This window comes from Procambarus clarkii, chromosome 47, assembly GCF_040958095.1.
Source record: "Procambarus clarkii isolate CNS0578487 chromosome 47, FALCON_Pclarkii_2.0, whole genome shotgun sequence".
Lineage (NCBI taxonomy): Eukaryota > Metazoa > Arthropoda > Malacostraca > Decapoda > Cambaridae > Procambarus > Procambarus clarkii.
Window position 1 is genome coordinate 27364494 of NC_091196.1, and position 21133 is coordinate 27385626.

Genomic DNA, 21133 nt, shown 5'->3' on the forward strand with positions numbered 1-21133 from the left:
GCTAATTTCCTTTGTTTAGTGGCCTGTCTACTTCAGAGCAATTGTTTCTTTGCTTAGTTCCTTAGAGGGTACCATAACAACAATGTTATAAAAACATGACCACTGTTAACTGTGATCAGAGATGACAAACTGCCAGAGTGGGATGTGCAGCACAACTGCTCTCTCTGAATGTCCAGAGGCAACTGAGCCTGCCGAGTGTATGCCTCCGGGAATCCAGGAAACCCCCCCCTGATGTCATGTACTCGGCGCTAGCTTCTGTCTCACATATTTCACCCACATAACTATCATTAATTTTATGTGATAAGTACACGCCATGTATAATGAAAATACATAAGTATTTCCTTGTCTTCTCCTCTCTGGCCCTCTCACAATTTGTTAAATCAATTGTTTTCCAGTTATGCGTCTCTGTTTTGGTATAAATTTTTTTGTGATTTCATCGTATATTTCACAGAATTTGGCATATATCTCATTTACTTTCATGCCTATCAAGAAGTTTCTCCAATTAAATTCATTAAAGAATTTTCTAAATTACTCTGGTAACTTAGCAAAATTAACTTAGCAATTTGCTAAGTTACTCTTGTAACTTAGCCCTTGTTTAAATTCATCTACCCATGTCTAAAATCATTAAAGAATTTGCCAACTTACCCTTGTTTAACCACCGTGCTGTGCGGCCTTAAAACATGACATTCTCGCTGTGCGCCGAAAATAAATTCTTTGCAAATTTTTTTTTCTCTTATGTTGTTAAAACGTTCTCTCTGTTCATGGGAAACTAAAAAAAAAATATTGTACGTGACATACTTTAGCCATGATGGAGCTGAAAAGTTGAGCAATTATGGGCACTGTGTGATGGAGCGCTCGGGGTCACTCGACCCCAACATCCTATGGGGGGCAGTTGCTGTGAATATAATTTTTCACAATTATTTTGATGATGATTATTTTTATGTTTATTTTGACGCAGCACAATACAGTATCTGTACTGCACAACTAAAAATTAGCTAAAGAGTTATGAATTGGCTTGAAGTACCATTACACACACAAATCACAATTGCGTGATGCATCAAATGAACAAATCCACAGGGGCCGTAACGAGGATTCGAACCTGCGTCCGAGAGCATCCCAGATGCTGCCTTAATCGACTGAGCTACGACATGGTCAAAAGGAGTTGAAACTGAAGTTCTACTGAACTTACTGGATCCTGCAGTCTCTCTGAGGCACAAACCAGGGTTTTACACAACTCCCCCCATGCACTCGAGCTATGTCAATAGGCAACTCCTTTTGACCATGTCGTAGCTCAGTCGATTAAGGCAGCATCTGGGATGCTCTCGGACGCAGGTTTGAATCCTTGTCACGGCCCCTGTGGATTTGTTCACTTGAAGTACCATTATTTGAAATGGTCAATTAATATTCTCTGAAATAGTTGATGAAACAGATAAGCTAAATTTGATTATTTCAACCTTCAGTCCGGGCCAGTGTTGGTTCCAGCTGGTGTGGCTGGCCGTGCTATGAGGCTAAAGGTGAAGACTATGAAGTTGGGTGAGGTTACTAAGCCATTATCTGCTGCGGCCAACACCAAGATGCAACAATTACTGCTCCTTCGGCTCTTGCGCTGCGAAAAGATGATGACACATGACAATGCATCAAGACATCGGACAAGAATTCTTACAGTACTCTCAGGATGTATGTCGACTAAAGAATGTGAAGGTAATGTGTTATTATAATTTATTTAATAATATGATTGTTAAAAATAAGCAAATATTTGGTGCATTACTGATACAGTACTTATTTATCATACAGAGTTTGAGGACTCGTCCAGCATCTGGTGTTATTGAGTAAAGGATGTTAGCCCTGAGGTGATGACTGGGATAACAATCACAAAATATGCAACATTTATATGTTCATAAATAATGCATGAATCTAACTTCAGCTCCTTAACACTTTTGCACTCCTCGAACGTCCGTGGGGTCCATAATTGTTCTCTTGAGTCCGAGTCATGGACACGAGCGGTGTCCATCATTTAAAATATTTGGTAAAAATTTATATTTTATCCGATCAATCTGGGAGTGGTTTTAAAATGAGCACTATAGACTGCGCACAATTTGATACCAAAATGAAAGATGTAACACGAAAATTGATGTCAGAATACTGGAAAGATGTAAATAATTTTTTGATGATGTGCATCCAAAATTTAAAATATTTGTTAAAATTCCATTTATTGCTCTATTATTATGGGGCCAGTTTTAAAATACACGCTGTTATATTGCAAACCATTTGATACTAAAATGAAAGTCGTAACATGAAAATTGATGTTATCAAACTGAACGAGTATACACACTAGGTTGCGGGTGTGCCAAATGGTGCTCATTCACGGGTAACTTTAGGCTTTGCTAAGGGGAGTCACGCTGGGCTTTTGGACAATATATGTATATACACCTGCAGTGAATTTAATTGCGAACACAATGATACCAAAATGAACGACATAGCACGAGAATTAAGGTGAGAAAACTGAAACGAGTATACACATTTTGGTGTCGCCATGTGCTCGCCCTCACGATCTCTTGCACTGCCAGGGGCATGATGTCAAAATTTGCGTCGCGCACGCTTTGGGTGCGAAAGTGTTAATCTTTGTGCTGCGCGGCTTTTCTGGGGGTTAGCCCCTTCGGCTTCCCGAAGCTATCCAGGCTGATATGGATATACTGTATTAGACTTTAGCATCAGTCAATGTGAATGGAGTTCTAGGCCTACCGGGGACCAAGAACCAGAACTTGACCCCCTCAGAAGAGGCATGAGGAGCAATGGCCTATAGAAACCCCGTGTGGTTGGAAGCATTCTATTGTCTGCCATCGACTGGGTCAGGCACCCAGAAAGGTAAGTGCCCCAAAACAAACCCAAATTATGGATAAGAAATTGCTACTGAAAGCCGAATTAGTGGACAGAACTCCCCAGATGAAAACGAGCAAACGAGCCTGACGTCACCACGTCACTGCAGCTCTGTCTGCTCAGCTACCCCCCTCCCTGGGAGGGGGGAAAGGGGAGCCCCAGACCCTCACACTTGCTATCCACACCCCAGTTCTTTGGCTGATGTTATTAGCAATGGTCGTGTGACTCTGGCTCTTGTTTTCCTGTCTTCAGGCTCTGTGCCTTGTGGTGTGGTGTTCATTCTCTGGTGGTGTGTGCCACCCAGGAGTAATTTCACAAGTACTTGGGCTGCATGCGCCTAGGGGTCACCTTTCCTAGATGCCCTGTAAATACTGCTCTTGGGGCCACCTTTCACAAGTCACCTTGGGGTCTACTTCCACAGGTTTTTTGCTGCTCAGTGATTGCCCGCCCTTGAAGTCAGATGGGGTGTTTCATACATCATTATTTGCCTCTGGGGTAGGGGGTAGTTTTCGTCACTGGTTGGGGTGCAGGGTACAGTGCAGCTAGTTTTCACCTCTCATAGCGGCCGGCTCTGTTCCACCTGGGTATGTTGTCCTCTTGCCGAGTTTTTCTTTTGTTTTTGTTTCCTTGCCTGGTGGAGGGTCTGCCTCTTGGTTTTGGTCAGACCCATTTGTATCTTGGTGGTCCTCCACTAGGCCCCATGAGTGAACACGTCTTGGGGGGGGGGGGTTCAGCCTTAGCAGGTTGGTTGGTAGTTTTGGGTGCCGGTTAGCAGTACCCTGCCTGGGCTTCCCTTAGCAAGATTACGCGACTAATGGCCCTGGGAAACTCCGTGGGGACTCTGTGGTCCAATAGACGCGACCCCTGTGTCCCCTCTCGCTTTGTGGGAGATTGTAGATTGCTCTGTCCCCTTGTCTCAGGGTGACACTCGCCTGTTCTGCCTTCATCATGCTGCCTGTTGGGTCGGTAACACCTTTGACCCAGAGTGCTGCATGTTTTGTTCCTTATTTGTGACTCGGTACACCCAGTCCACTGATGACTGTTCGGGTGCAGGCAGCTCAGGCGTTGCATGCTAGTTTTAAGTTGCTGACCTGGAAGCCCCGAGGCTGCCTCATTTTGGCTATAGGGACCCAGACTTGGGCGTGTTCGTCGCTTCGACCTTGGTTCAGTCTGTGCCCTCTCGTCCTTCCCCTTCCTTCCCCTTTGTTCTGGCCCTCCTTCCCCCTCCTGCTTCCTGCTCCGAAGCATCTGAGGGTTTCAAAGTTGGGGCAGGTTTTATTTGAGTTGGAAACTCGGGCAGTCTCGGGGGATACCCCTTCTGGGGGTGGTTGTGGAAGCATTCGAGCCTGTTCCTCCAGCTGGTGCGTATGAGTGTGACCAGTGGGCCCCCTTCCTTAATGTTTTTACGCCTGCTCCAGCTTTTTCTTGTGAGGCTGGGGCTTTGGGGGGACGGCTCGGCCCCGGATCCGGCTGTGGAGGTTCCCGAGGACAGGGGGAGGGGTTGACTTGGGGGTCTTAGGCCCCATAACACCCTGCTTGGGGTTTTATGCTCTCTGAGTTGGGTTAACTGTTATGAGGGGTGGGGTTTTATTTTCCCCCACCTTGTCCAAGTTGGATTGGTGTCAGCCCCTCCCCGGGTTCGGCTGTGATACTGGCAGGTCGTGTGGCTCTGACTCCTGCTTTGGTTTCAGTTTCTGTGCCTTGTGGCGTGGTCTGTCTCTACAGGTGGTGTGAACCAGGAATAATATTCTATGGTACTCGGACTGCATGCGCCTAGGATTTCCTTCCCTAGTTGCCCAGTAAGTACTGCCCTTGGGGCTTGGGGCCACCTTCCACAAGTCACCTTGGGGTCTTCCTCCGCTGTGTCTTTTACTGCTCGGAACTTGGCCGCCCTTGGAGTCAGCTAGGGTCTTGTTGCCCATATTTTCTTTGAGTAGGAGGTAGTTTTCATCACTGGTTGGGGCACAGGGTACTGCACAGCTAGTTATCACCTATTTTAGTGGCCAGCTTTGTTCCACCTGGGTATGTTGTTCCCTTGCAGGGTTTTCTATTTTTTTTTTTCCTGCCAGGTGGGTTGTCTGCCTTTGGTTGGTTGCTCCCTCTTTATCTTTAGGGTCCTTCTCTTATATATATTTGTGTTTTTGGTGGTAACCCCCTTGCTTGGCCCCATGAGTGGACACATCCTGGGGGTTCAGCTTTAGAAGTTTGCTTGGTAGTTCCCCCTCAGAACCTGAGGGGGGCCAGGTTCTGGCTCGTGGTTCCCAGTAGGCAAGAACTTTAACTGATGCCAGAAAGTTATACATATACATTCAGCCTGGATTGCTCCGGGGAGCCTCCGAGACTCGCCCAGAAAATGGCGTTTTAATTACACTCAACGTTGGTTTTTTGGATGCTTTCCTGGTGGGGTGGCCAATAATCCATTTGTCACCCACTCTCTGTTCCTCTGTGAGGAAGGGGGGGTGTCAGGTTCTGGCTTTAGTCTCTGGTAGGCTAAGCAGAATTCCTGCATCTGATATGACCCATTAGAGTGGTGCAGTCTGAACAAGATAGCTTCAGGGAGCCACTGGGGCTCTAGTAGTATGAGGCATTACATTACATTCAGTGCTGCATGTTTGTGTACCTCCTTTGACTACCTTTTAAATTTGTCTTTGGTATACTGTAGATGTAGTAATCTTTAACCTTTCATACTAATGTTTGTATCTTAGTGCAAGTAAGGACTACTTCTCTTAAATTTTCAAATCAGACTTGTAGAATCCTTGCAAACATTTAAATTGTAAAAAATAATATATTTCCAAATACTTAAAATGTTTAGGAAAATGTATACATGAAGACACACTATCAAAAGGGAAAATTTAATTAAAAAAATAGAGAAGAGGACAAATTTAAATGTAAATACTGCACTGTACTATTCTGTCTTGTAAGTCTTCTGCTGTACTTTGATTTAGTGCATATTTAATTTGAGAAAGAATAGTTTCTTATTTTGTGTTCAAGTGTTCATGTCTACTGTACAATTTACATAAATGGAGGTACAGTATGTATTGTATATGTATTAATATGTATTTTTTTATCATTTTTTCAGAACTTGAAGACTTTATTGTGGAGGACTTGCACAAACGTGCCGACCTTCTTTTCTCCTGGCTCTATTCCGAATATTCATCAGATCATGACTTTTCACACATAAACAAAATTTTCAATACAGATACTACAACTGAAAACAAGAAGGACAAGAGTTACTCAGATATTATAAGCAGTATTGTGATGAAAGTTTTGAGTAAAGATGCTTCTAAAGATAGGGATGAGTATGTTAATTTCTTATTTGTATAAAGAATCATCAAATCTATATCTTTTATTTTTTATTTTTTTTTCTTGACTCACCTGAGACCTATGTAGTCATAAACAATCTGCAGTTTCTCATTACCTTTGTCATTGCTAAGATATATGGCTTATATTGATCCCTTAGAGTTGTACAATAAACCCCTTTTCATATTTATCACGTTCACCAACAACCACATGAAACTGCGAAGAGCCAATCTCATTTCCTTAAATCATAGAAAAATTAAAATACTGTAATAGAATGTATTATTAGTGATACTCATATTATTGTTATTGTGAATTAGTACAGCAGTTGATTGTACTGTTATTAATATCATGATAATGTGCATATCATTATGAACTTGCATATATGCAAAATGTCAATCTTAGTACTTACCACTAATAGAGATAATCTTGTGACTGAGTGAGTCCTTGCTGCAATGGTCTCTTATGGGAAATTCAATACAGTATTCAGACAATTAAAATTGTAATATTAGTGGCACCCCAACTTACGACTGCCCCTACATGTGAATATTTTGAGTTACGACGTAAGTTTCGTTGGAAAATGAGACTCGACTTCAGACCTTTGCCTTGACTAGCGACTTTGTTGATACAAGTATGGGTCGACCGAGTGCATGGCTCCAGGTGGCAGGGACAATTATGCTTCAGTTTACCAGTGCCACCACCTAGGAACGATCTCAGTTGAATATTGTATATTGTATTTGGGAGGACAACAGGATGGATGGTGGGGGAACTGGATGGATAGATGGTGAGGGGACTGGATGGATGGTGAGGCGACTGGATGAATGGTGGAACTGGATGGTTGGTGAGGGAACTGGAAGGATGGATGGTAAGGGAACTGGATTGGATGATGAGGGAACTGGATGGATTGGATGGTGAGGGAACTGGATGGATTGGATGGTGAGGGAACTGGATGGATGGATGGTGAGGGGACTGGATGTTGGTGGGGGAACTGGAAGGATGGATGGTGAGGGAACTGGAGGGATGGATGGTGAGGGAACTGGATGGTTGGTGGGGGAACTGGAAGGATGAATGGTGAGGGAACTGGAGGGATGGATGGTGGGGGAACTGGATGGATGGATGGTGAGGGAAGTGGATGGTGAAGAAAGAGACAGGATGAATGGATGGTTGGATGGGGGACTGGATGGATGGTGGGGGGACTGGATGGATGGTGGGGGGACTGGATGGATGGTGAGAGGACTGGGTGGATAGTGGGAGAACTGGATGGATTGTGGAGGGGACCGGATAGATGGCAGTCAAATAGGACAGGGAGGCTGGGGGGGGATGAGAAGGGGAAGGAAATGAAAGGAAAGGAACTATCAGGGGAAACCGCCAAGCCATTACGACTATATAGCACTGGGAAGGGGTCAGGATAAGGATTTGGGATAGGACGGGGGGATAGGAATGGTGCCCAACCACTTGTGGATGGTCAGGAATTGAACGCCGACCTGCATGAAGCGAGACCGTCACTCTACCGTCCAGCCCAAGTGGAAGGGAAAGGAAAATCTTTTAGAAACACCAGCCCTAGAATCATGTCAGGCAGTCAAGAGACAGTGAGTGAGCAGATGAGTAGCAGGATGGGTGGTAAAAGTGGGTGGCAGTTGGCGGTGGCATGAACCAGCTAAGACAAACACAGGCGCTGATAACCCCCGGTCGTTGAGAGCAAGTAAAATAAATTGTTATCCCCACTTCCGTGGAAATAAACATTCCATCCACCTGGGCTCTAGGGGACTTGAACCGTAGATCCCACAAGTGTGAGGCCGAGGCTCTATCGACCGAGCTATTGAGTAGTCTTAATAAGGAAAGTTTCAAGAGCAAGATTTGCAAACACTACACACACTTTCTGTAGCAGCTTTCTGTAAATACAGTACTGTACTTTCTGTAAATATGGTGAAATATAGTGGTGGTAGAGGTGCTTGTTTATCAATGATGATTTATTGTGAATGAATAAAAACTGACATCCAATATTTTTATTTTGTAATATATAACTGTATTTAATTGTGTATTGAAAGTAAGTTATATGTATAGAGTATTACAATACAAAAATATTGCATGTCTATTTATTAATTATTTACTGTATTTTTTTTTTAGGTTTCTATCACGATTGTTCCTAGAGTGCCCAAATGTACCAGAGGACTTGATTACCTCCCTATTGTGGGTTGGAAGTCAAGGTTCTGAGTCCATAGTTGTGGTTGCCAACATACTGAAAGACACAGCCCAGTGGCGTCCGTTGTCATCAAAGCCAGCTCTTAAAACTCTCTCTCTCCTTGCCACACATGATCAAGAGTCAGTAAGTATGAGTAAAGCACCTCGGGATTTACAGTTAGGAATCAATTTTCAACACAGTGATTAGGTAAAATATTGACTGTGAAAAGATAGCATGTTCAATACTTGGATGTTTAATATCTAAAACTTTTATGAAAACACAAATGTGAGAAATCTATGAATAGCTATTTGAGTATAACTGGAAATATGTATTAGATAAGACAGGAGAGATAAAGCAGTAAATCAGGAAAAGAAATGTCATTACTGTGTAAATTCCCCATTTCCTACATTAGTGGGGGTGGAAAGGCATTTGACCAGAGAAGATGATAGCAGTATAGGAAATTAAAGTTAATAGCATCACATAGAACCATTACCAACATATAATGGTAAGTTGATAATGTGTGGCCACACATTACAAAAGCACACAACTTACATGGTAAGTTGTGTGGCTTGAAAATAATAGGGACACAACAACATTCAATCACATAGCCATAAAACTAACTTAAGGACTGTTCCTGAACAAATAGTCTGGATGTGTCACCCAAGCAACAAATTTCTAAGTTCCCCATAGCGTCCTCTCTTGAAATTGAGTTTAACAACTGTTTCACTGTCCCCATTCTCTACTAGATTATATTGCATATTGTATTTAATGTCCAAGAGGACGTGATCACTCTTTCCCAAGGGAGGAAGGTACTGGATGTCAAAATACCTTCTCTTCTTTCCTGGTGAACACTAGATCCAGTACTGACGGAACATCCCCTTCCCTCATTCTTGTGGCCTGCTTGACGTGTTGATACATGAATGTCTCCAAGATGAGGTTTACAAAGCTACCTGTCCAAATGTCCTCTGTTCTTGCCTTGTAGGCCTCCCAGTCTATTGCCTTAAAGTTAAATTCCTCCAGTACCAACAATCAGGATTTATCTTTGTCAGCTCTTACCATAATCTCTCTCATGACAATTATGAAACCCTCTCGTTTGTCACCCAGTTCTTCCTTTGTCCATGTGTTGCTTGCTGGTGAGCTGTAGGTATTTAAAATTATCAGCTTATCATCTTGATTACAGAGCTGCAATGCCATTATGTCAATATCTCTAGGGTTTTCAAACATTAATTCTCTTATCTTCAGGTGTTCTTTCACCAGCACTGCCACTCCTCCACCCTTCTTACTTTTCCTGTCACGTCTCCAAACTGAATAGCCCCTTGGGATCACGATCTCATTTAAAATATTTTCCTCAAGTTTAGTCTATGTTAATGCGACAATATCTGGGACTTTGAGCTTGATTATATCTTTCAACTCCAATATTTTTTATCTCATTCCATCTATATTGGTATATACTATTTTCAGGATGTGTGTGTGTGTGTGTATAAATAAATAAAGGTGTGTGTGTTAAGCAATTGTAATGGATGTTCATGGAAAATGTTATTGAATTTAATTTTGTTCATCTAGAATAGATATTTATAATTTTATAAATTTTCCAGGTACGTGACCTAGTGACACCAATAATTCTAGAGTTATGTGAGCAAGAGAACCTGCGTGATATTGTGACAGAAGCCGCAGTCAAGTACCTTAAATATCTTTACCTGGAGATTCCGCCAGAATCTCTCTGTACACAGAATTTAGGCAGACCAAATCATCCCAGTGAATGGACAGAGTCAACAGTTAAAGCTTGTCTGTACCTGTATCTTGTTCTACTACCTCTCAATCAGTCTTTAATTCATGAGTGAGTGCCTCCAAATTTTGTTGTTAATTCTAGCTGAAGCTGTTACTTTTAGGTATTCCAGCAGATATAACTTATTGATTTATAACTTTATTCTTGTTTCTTCCTTCGTCTGACAGGTTTTCACTCAGTATCACTAGAGCATCTCGTGTTGATTTGACATTTAAAATACAGTGGAACCTCGAGTTACGAGCATTTTGAGTAACAAGCGAGCTACTCGCAGAAAATTTGTCTCAATTGACGAGCTTTTGCTCGGTTAATGAGCAAACCACATGGTGCTTCCTAGCATTCCTGCTGGTTCTTGGACGAATCCAAGGACAGTGGTGGTATTGTTTCGCAAGACGAGCGTTTCACATGACGAGCTTGGTGCTGGAACGAATTAAATTCATTAATTGAGGCACCACTGTATAGTATTTATAATTTATAAATTAAGTATAGCTGCAGTGAGGTGGGGGTCAACTAGTGTAATGCACTGAAAGTGGTAGTGGAATCCACCTGCATCCACAGCCTCAGGAGTAAATATTACAAAGTAAAATGAAAAGAAATTAGACACATCAGGCACCAATAGCTAGGAGGCTGGTTGAGAGCTAGATCTTGCACTCAATAGGCACGAATTGTATAGCATTGTTAGAATGCAACATGTATATATATATCTATAAAAAAAAATTTTTGTCCAGCATTGGTGGCCAGACACTTGGATCTAGCCTCACCCAACAATGCAGAATGACTGGTGGAGGTGAATGGAATATCATAGGCAAGTCAGGGCCAGCATCATTGCCTACTTTAAGGAGAACACCTTCCATAAAGTCAGTAGTGATAAAGAGGTAGCCATTGAGTCTGTAGACTTTTCTCATCTGATCATTATCTTCAGAATTCAGATATTAACATGGTAAATGCATGTTCTGATGGCAGATTTGCATTATTGGGGCTCCTAACACTTAGCCTTTTGGTGATAACCCAGAAATCACTAGATCCACCAATCTAATACTGTATTTATAAAAAAGGAATTCCTCTAATTTCTCCATTGATCCTTATGAACTTTTCCTATAAATGTGAACATTATTTCTTGTCCTGTTCAGTTTCTAGCATTTTTTCCCAAAATGTCTCATAATTTGAGGATCTCTCAAATTATTCCATGAACACCATTACTTCAGCGCTTAAACATTTAGATTGGAGGCTTCCCCTAACACTTTTTTCTCATCCACCTCTTTTTTTGCTCTTTAAGTACAGATGTTTTTTGTGTAAACATTGTATTTCCCAAATCCTTTTACAATTGCCATTAAAACATATTGAGCATATTTAAAACAAAATTTTATGGTTCCTATTATTTCCCTGTTGCAAAAGTTTTCGTTCAGTAAAATATGGGCCCCCTTCTTCCTTTGAAAGTAAGAGTTGGAGGTTAGGCCGTTGGAAATATGCCAGACGTGGTTAAATCTCTTTACAGACAGGTCCTCTTGGTAGTTGTCCTTCATGTGACAGGTGGAAATGGAAAAATTTGCTAAGTCAGCCAATAGAGTGAGAGAAATATTTGGGTATGAATGGTAACTCTGTTAATATGGCTGCAATCATGTTTTTAATGATTTTCATAGATGGATGCAATGTTACAAGAAACAGGTGGGGCATTTTATTGTTTAAAATAACATTTGTGCAAATGCCTCCTGGAAGCATCTCCTGTTGCAGTAAATTCCTCACTGCAACAAATTGGGATTGACCCCATATAGTTCATTGAATCAAGTTTGTACTGTACCTGGTAAAGATATTTATCAAACTATAGGACTTGGCATATGAGCTTATAAAGAATTGTTCGCACATTTATGCAAGTAGGTTACATCAGTTTATAAAAGCTTTATCGTATTGTTCAGGTATAGTGATAGGATTTTTAAATTCCTTAAGCAAATATATGCATACTATTTCACAAAACGTTTAGAGTTATTAATAATATATTGTATTTGATTTATATTTTAGTTTGGCCCAGGTGTATGTGAAGACTGTGAATGAAGCAAAACGCTCGATCCTAAGATTGCTAGAAGGCCCCATTCGACACATGGGTATGGAATCTCCACAACTCCTAACACTGGTAGAGACTTGTCCTAAAGGTGGTGAAACACTCATCACCAGAATCATCCATATTCTCACAGAAAAAGGTGAGTTTTAACTTATTTTGAAAGAAAATGTTTCTGTTCTTTAACTTTTATATTACTGAAAGCATGATATGATGTATTCAATGCAAGTTGTTGTAGGCTGGGAAAACATAATCCAGCAACCCCAGAAGACTGTAGCTCCTTAGTACCACCAAGTACTAAAAGTAGTAAAGTAGTAAACCACTTTTACTTCGTAGTAAAAGTACCACCTTGGTATTTTTACAGCCATGATGGGAGGTGCATGTCCCTCCCTGCACTCTAGGTAGATGTTCAATCGATTGCTCTCACTTGGTAGGCCAACAGATTGAAGGTTGAATATCAATTGAAGAAATGCAATTAGAACAGAAAGCCATATAAGAAATAAACAAAAAACCCAAATATTTCTTCACATATGCGAAATCAATAGCAAAAACCATTGTCAGTATTGGATGTATTCTTACAAGTGAAAGTTGATACACAGAAATTAGTGAAATTCTAAAAAAGCTGTATGAGGACATGTTTAGCACCCCAATAAACAGCATGAAAGTAGAAGATCTGGAAAACTTCTTTGTGATATCCAAACCCATGAAAATATAACTGATATCAACATGAACGCTGCAGATTTTGAAAGAGAAATTGACAGTACGCCCATGCTCTCAGCCCTGGGTCCAGACTCAGAGAGTCTGGACCCAGACTCTCTGACCCAGACAGACTGATCACACTAGGAGAGAGTGATCAGGAGTTGTCTCCAGTTTCATGGAGACCAATGACCTCCACAATTAAGGCCAACTTGGATTTAGAGCAGAAAGATCATGCCTCTCACAGTTACTTGACCACTACGACAAAATCACTTAAGGCATTAGGAGAAAAACAGAATGCAGATGTGGTATATATGGACTTTGCAAAGTCTTTCATAAATGTGACCATGGAGTGTTAGCACACTAAATGAAGTCAGTGGGAATAACAGGTAAAGTAAGACAGTGGATATTAAATTTTCTGTTGAACAGAACACAGAGTAACAGTCAACCAAATAAATCGAGTTAAAGCAAGTTTAAAGCTCTGTATCTCAGGGTACAATCCTTGCACCACTGCTTTTCCTTATTCTTATATCAGATATAGACAAAAATGCAAGTTACAGCTTCATATTATCTTTTGCAGTTGATGCAAAAACCAGCATGAAAATTACTTCTGTTGAAGACATTGATAAACTACAAGCAGATATCAATAAAGTTTTTGACTGGGCAGCAGAAAATAACATGTTGAAATTGAAATAAGTGTATTATAATTTATATATACAAGAGTTCTTACAATCTTGTACAGCCACTAGCACGCGTAGCGTTTCAGTCAAGTCCTTAATCCTATGTTCCCCGGAATACGATCCCGCCAAATCGTTTAACAACCAGGTACCCATTTTACTGTTGGGTTAAACAGAGGCTACAGTTAAAGATTTGCGCCCAGTAAATCCTCCCTGGGAGGATTTACTGGGAGGGAAAAAAGGGAGCCGGTCGGCCGAGCGGACAGCACGCGGGACTTGTGATCCTGTGGTCCTGGGTTCGATCCCAGGCGCCGGCGAGAAACAATGGGCAGAGTTTCTTTCACCCTATGCCCCTGTTACCTAGCAGTAAATTAGGTACCTGGGTATTAGTCAGCTGTCACAGGCTGCTTCCTGGGGGTGGAGGCCTGGTCGAGGACCGGGCCGCGGGGACACTAAAAGCCCCGGAATCATCTCAAGATAACCCGGCCAGGATACGAACCCAGGACAAAGCGCTCGCAAAATGCCAGGCGAGTGTCTTAACCACTACACCTAAGGAGTTGTGTATATATTCCTATTGAGATTTAAATACACACAAAGGGATGAGGTAGCTGAAGCTATTCTCACGCCGTTCAGTACAACGGGTTTATGTATATATAGACACACATCACAAACAATAAGCATATTACCATACAATCTGGGTCATAAACATTGCTTCCTTTACACATGAAGTATGTTATCAGACATACACACAAATACAGTGGATATTAAATACAGTGGATTTCACAGTAGTCTGTGTATGACTAGGTACACAGACCATTTGCAATAGACATTCAGACAATTCAACAATGTTACACTCTTGGTGCAAAATTCTTATATCACTCCAGAATATCATCAATCTTTCCGTTGTGACACATCCAGGCTATTTATTCAGGAACAGTCTCTATCTCAGTGTTTTTATATACATTAATCAATGAACAGTGAAGAACATAATGGGTGAGGGTGTGAGCCCTTAACATGCCACATAGTTTACACTTCAATTCATTTTCATTAACACCTATTTCATATTCCCAGTAATATTTGTACCCAAGCCTGAGCTGCATGTATACAGTCACTCCATTTCTCCTTTTAACATAAGTGAAATGGGTGTTTTGACTCACATGTAGTGTTGCATGGTTTGACTTCCCTCATACGTTATACCTCTCCTCGCCACTTCTGCTTGTGCCTGAATATTTCAAATTTTGGTTCTTAATTATCTCATTGTTAAAATGCGTTCAATGTCAACTTGTGGTTTTAATGTGGCACGTAAGGCCAGGTCATCCACACATGGTGCTGTGTGCATAGGGAATGGACCCGTCCACCCGTGCTCGAGTTGCTTTTACAGCTAGAGCCAATATCATAAATAATTTCTCAAATAGCAGATGTCTATTATATTACAGTACAGGGTATATTTTTAGTTTTATATTTAGTTTAGAAATATAATTAGGGTATTAAAAAGCTATTAAAACTTGTGTTTTAGAAATCATTTATTAATCTGAAACTTTCAGTCATAGGTCACTGAACTTTGGCTACACATCCGAAGGAAAACCACATGAGGCTTACAGAATTCCATATATCTGTCCACCCTCACTCTTGTTGTTTCATCACAGATAATGTTTATAAGGAGATTTCACCACATATTTCACCACTTCTCACGCTTCAGCCTTGAAATTAATTTTCAAAGATAGTGGTGCCTGACAGCTGGGTGGACAGCGCTTCGGATTCGTAGTCCTGAGGTTCCGGGTTTGATCCCCGGTGGAGGCGAAGACAAATGGGCAAAATGTTTCTTTCACCCTGATGCCCTTGTTACCTAGCAGTAATTAGGTACCTGGGAGTTAGACAGCTGCTACGGACTGCTTCCTGGGGTGTGTGTAACAAAAAGGAGACCTGGTCGAAGACCGGACCGCGGGAACGCTAAGCCCCAATATTATCTGTAGATAATCTCCAGATAGGAGGATATGAGCTTAGGTCGAGATTTTATAGAAATGACGATGCTGCTACAAGTTTTTGGTCGGGATTAGTGATTTGGTGGATCATTAATTGGCAAAGGCACTGCAAAGGCACGAGGAAACACTTTTAAGTTTTATTTTGTAAATACTATCTAGTTGCGTTTGAAACTGGATTGTTTTCTTTGTCTTCCTAATACCAGTATTTCCTAGCTGGAACAGTTTGACAAGTTTCCTGCTGCTCTGGTCCAAGTGTTAACCTTCCCTGACAGTGCTATCCTCATCCAGGGTCAGTGAAAGCATGTCTTAGGGTATAATTGAGTACTGCTCAGGAAAGTGATTTTTGTGGTTCACTAGGTATGGGTTCCATGTATGTGCCACATACTTGTCTTTTTATTTTTTTTTGTAAAATGTGAGTGTTCTTGCCACATGTGTATAATTCATTCTAGGTTTTGATTGTTTATCTTGATTTTCAGCTCCACCAAGTGAGGCCCTGGTGTGCCGTGTTCGCGAACTTTATAATCGCCGTGTTTCTGACGTTCGGTTTCTTATTCCTGTTCTGACGGGCCTAAGTAAAAAGGAGGTGATTGCTGTTCTTCCCAAACTTATTAAACTCAACCCACATGTTGTGAAAGAGGTAAGTTATAAAGCTTAAGTTTATAGTTGCTTGAAAGTAAGAAATGTTAACCTTTGTGGGAATTCCCTGGAAGTGAACTTGTCAGTGGGTGGGAGGGTAAGTTCTCCAGCCCTTGGTACTTTGTTGAATAGTTGAGCTGCACTTTTTTATGGTTTGTAAAAACAAGATGATAAGAGTTTTTATACTTAAGTTTCTTGTATTATAAAGCACTTTGTTACATTTGCACTAAAAATAATGGTAAAAATTTAGTTTTCAATGATTCGCATAAATATTTATTTTTGGTAATCAAAGGTACTTTCAAAATTTTTTAATAAAAAACATTTTTGTCTATACAGTATGTACTTTGTGAAGTGAAGTACGTTCAAAAACATGGATAGAAGCATAAAGCTGTTATATATTCCACACAGTTCATGTGCATACTGTTGACGTTGAAGAAAGAATATTATTTTCGCTTATATCTTACATTCTGGGCCGTATATATCCACTTCTTGAAGGGGGAATGGGCCTGCAGCTCTTGTCTCCTCTGCTGTCATGTGTGTGACGTGATAATTATCTAAGGGGGCAACCGAGTAGTCTATTTTCATAAGTATAACGTTGAGTGTAAATGAAACGCTCCTTTCTGAGCTGGTGGTCAGTTTCTTCCATGCTTTCACTGTGTCATGTCTTCTAGAGATAAGTAGGTTGAAAGTGAGGTGCATTAGCTGGATTATAATTTACATTGCAGATGCTGCCAGCTGATGATGACAGCGGCAGTGGCCATGCTGGCAACTAGCAACCAAGTTTTTTTTTTAAGAGTAGTAGAGAAGCATTTGACAGTCTATTTGATTTACAGTATTGCTGATGGTCATTCAGTTCTAAATGGGGAGTTCTATAGATTCTCCCATCCTCTTATTTTATGGCCTTACATGGTGGTTTAGAACAGATTTCTGCACTGGCCCAGGCTGGGGTCCACAATATCCCAGGGACATGTATGGGAGCAGATAAAGGACCAATTTAGAAAGGAGCATTCCATTTGCACTCGATGACTTATCTAACTTTGCCTTGGTTAACATTAGCCATTAGAAAATTTTCTTAAGAATTACACTTGCTAGTAAGTTTTAGACTCTTAAGATTATTGGTAATTTATATCTTGTTTCCCCAGGTGTTCAACAGGCTGTGGGGTGTGACGCTAGATACGGGGGCATCACCACTGACCCCTGTTGATTTGCTGGTATCCCTTCACCTAATTGATAGTGACAAATGTGATGTAAAGACTGTTATTAAAGGTAGGATTAAATGATTTTGCAGTGTTTATTACTGTAATTTTACAGTATATATATATTTATATATATTTTTAGATTGAAAGTTTTGCTAGCATGACAAAGTTGCTACAAAATTGTGGGGGGGAAAAAGTAATGGCAGTAGAGAGAAAAACTGCAGATGAAATCAGGGTAAATGTAGAAATGAGGGTGAGGAAGATATGCACGTGGGAAGTAGTGAGGGTATGAGTGTATTTAGAATCAATTTGTCTAACACACTTGTTAGATTACAAGCCATGAGAGGAACGTGTCATGTACAGCGCTGGGATACTCCTGTGGTTATCTTGCTAGTGTGATTGTACTGGTGGTAAGTGTGTGGAGTAGGAGGTGTTCTGTTCTCCTGCTGGGTGCCTATATAGGCTGACAGGTACGTAACCGTTAACCGAGGGTCCTCGTAGGGAGGAGTGTTAGTGGCTAGCAAATGATAGTCAACATGTCATTTGATAGCCAATGAAGGATAAAGGGAAGATAAACCTCCCCCCTCCCCATCTACTCAAAATATTGGTGAGCAGTTCTTCCAACTGGGTAGGAATGTAACCAACTACAATAAAGGCAAACTTTTTTTTCCAAATAAATGTATATATATTGTATATGAAGAAGCAATGTACTGTATTGTATTTTATTCATAAATTATTTTAGTACATAATGGAACTACTTTTCAGCCACTGGATTATGTTTTGCCGAGCGTAGCATCTACACAGCTGAAGTGCTGGCATTTGTTCTCCAACAGCTGATGGAGCAGCCAAATTTGCCAACGTTGTTTATGAGAACTGTTATTCAGACACTAACTCACTACCCAAAGTTGCTTGGTTTCATAATGAATGTTCTTCAACGACTTATTTCGAGGCAGGTTAGTCTATGACCCTATTTTGCAGTATGTGTGTATATCATTTACTATTTTGATTCAGTCATTAGGTATACAAGTAATGCTTAATCAGATTTTCCAGTTAGGGATTATGCATTGCTCTTCTGTGTTTTTCATTTTTTGTTTCTGATAGTATTTGTTTTACAGTTTGATTCCATTTTATTTTAATTTAATGTTTACATCCAGACATGTAATTAATATGTTTTTGGGTTTATTTCTTGTTTAGAACATGAAGTATAGAATAGTGAAGTACTGTACTGTAAATACAAAATAAATATTCATTTAACATGACTAAAGCACTTGTGCAAGAGAAGGCATGGACTGAGACAAAATATACTATGAATTATCAAGCATTCTTCGGAATTTAGTGAATTGGAAAACAGTTAAAATGATTAGTCAAAATTTATAATGTAACCTATCTTGCTTAGGTGTGGAAGCAGCGGAAAGTGTGGGAAGGGTTCATCAAGTGTTGTCAGCGTGCTGGGACACAAAGCTTCACAGTGCTCTTGCAGTTACCTCCAGCACAACTTGCTGATGTTTTCACAAGTGCCTCTGATCTCCATACACGCTTGATTTCACACATAGCTACCCTTACTGAAAATCAGGTATGACAACTACAAATTCTAGTGTTTTAAAAGAGATTGCTTATGGAGGTAAGAAAATGAGCCCCATTACTTTGATTTGTAAATGCACTTTTCAGATGTTTTCCAAATATTTAATTTTTCAGTTTTATTCTTTCCTGATGGGTGCCTCCTCATCTCATAAGTATGAAACAAGATATAGATGATAATGAAATAGTCACACGACACATCTTTTAGGGGGGGGGGGGGATACCTAAAGATTTTGCTTAAATGCATTTTAGTTGTGAAAATGTAGTGTTTTGGTGGCACTCTATATCTCTTATTACTGAAGTTGGCAAGCTGAAATTTCCTTTTTTTTTTTTTGCAAAGTGCTTTACACATACTACTGTATGAACTCGGTTATCTGGACTATATGGGAAGGATAATCTGGATAAACCCAACATTCGGTGATAAACTCTCCCAATCCATACCCCCATCACCCTCCCAACCCTCATCACCTAATCATTTCCCTCCCTACCCATGCCATGCTCTCATTCTTTCCCTCCCAGATCTCCCTACCTCCATGCTTCCCCTCCCAGCTCTCCCTACCTCCATTCCTCCCCCCCCCTCCCTACTCTCGCCCTCCCTCCGCCCACTACCCTCCCAACCCTCACCATCCCTCAATCCTTCCCCCCCCCCCTTCCCAACTCTCGCCCTCCCTCCACCCACTACCCTCCCAACCCTCACCATCCCTCAATCCACCCCCCTCCCAACTCTCGCCCTCCCTCCACCCCACTACCCTCCCAACCCTCGCCATCCCACAATCCCCCCCCCCCCATGCCATGCCCCATCCTCCCTCTCCCAGCTCTTTCTGAAAGACAGGCTGTCAGGATGCACAGGTTGCACAAAGTCTGTATCATAAACTGCCAGACAAGACACAACACCGGGGTTGACAGACAGATAAATGATCAAATGTCTCCTTCAAGCTAGCCCTTCCCAACTTGCCCACGAGTGTCAACACCTGCTGTAGGATGATATAACATAATATGCACCTTAAATTGTGGTAAAACCCATTTTATTTTCTAGTAAATATTTAAATGAATAAATATCCAACCAAGTACTGTTCAAATATTGTTATTTGTTCCAAGTAAACCAAGTAAGTTCAGCAGAACTTCTGGTTTCACTTTTTTGACCACGATTTCTGGTCATCCAGATTCTATGAACATTCATCCGGATATGGACATAAAATTATCTGGATGCAAATTTTGTCCAAATGACCTCAGTATCCGGTTTAGCAGAATCCAAACAATCGAGCTCATACAGTATATGAAAAATAAGCAAACCTTACACATTTCAATGATATAAAACCAATATTCATGTAATCATAACAATAAATTGATTATCTTTATTTTAATCTATAAATTCTTTATAATTTAAAGTTTTCCTTTGTTTGACTTTGTCATAGATGCATATCTTGTTTTCACAGAAAGCTCATATACCAGCAGACTTGCTTGAAGTAATTGAGGGCCACAAGTCGTCTGAACCAAATCTGTCCGTCTCAAGTGATCCTTTGACGACCTCACAAGAAGTAGGAATGATTTCAGAATAGCTTTGTAGATAGTTATGGAGCACAATATGGTATTCCATGTTAGTGCTGTAAATTATATATTTCATTAAAAATAAAGTGTATCCTGTCATAACATGATGTATGGCACAATGTACATAAATTTTGTTGTACATGTGGTATAATTACTTATTCTGGCATTGTTTTCATGAGAGTGACTTCAGTGTTGTGTAACGGTGTTTATAAATTCTGTGTGTTTTTGTACTGTACAAATTTTTCTCTATAATTATCTTGGACATAGATATGTTTGGTCTTTTATACTATATTATCATTAAAACTAAAATCTCTTATCATTTATTTATTTCCATGTTATAGCTAAATTTATTACAAAAGTTTATTATTGGCAATTTTTTTAAATTATATCTGATGGGTAACACTAAATAAAATACCTGTACTTAATTGCTGTATAACTTACTTGACATGGGTATTACAGATCTCATTTTAGAAAATTACTGTGAAATATAATATACCAATAATTCATAAATGATGCATTTACTAATATACTGGCTAATATCAGGGGTTTCCTTACTATCTCTCAGGTGTCACCCAATTTTATCCTGGGCTTTCACCTCGTCAGGGAGCCACTGATAAAATAAAATAAA

At 40.5% G+C, this 21133-nt stretch overlaps 1 protein-coding gene across 1 annotated transcript in view; it reads left to right on the forward strand.

Annotated features, from left to right (window-relative positions):
- The window catches only part of Sym (symplekin scaffold protein), a 106830-nt gene extending 86011 nt beyond the window's left edge, over nt 1-20819 (forward strand). Inside the window, exons 10-19 of the mRNA XM_045749978.2 lie at nt 1461-1701; nt 5957-6176; nt 8302-8500; nt 9952-10193; nt 12156-12334; nt 16024-16184; nt 17326-17449; nt 18145-18332; nt 18776-18952; nt 20394-20819. Of these exons, the coding sequence (XP_045605934.1) occupies nt 1461-1701; nt 5957-6176; nt 8302-8500; nt 9952-10193; nt 12156-12334; nt 16024-16184; nt 17326-17449; nt 18145-18332; nt 18776-18952; nt 20394-20516 (1854 nt within the window). The 3' untranslated portion in view covers nt 20517-20819. The remainder of the gene's footprint in view (nt 1-1460; nt 1702-5956; nt 6177-8301; nt 8501-9951; nt 10194-12155; nt 12335-16023; nt 16185-17325; nt 17450-18144; nt 18333-18775; nt 18953-20393) is intronic.
- Nucleotides 20820-21133: the final 314 nt, after the last annotated feature.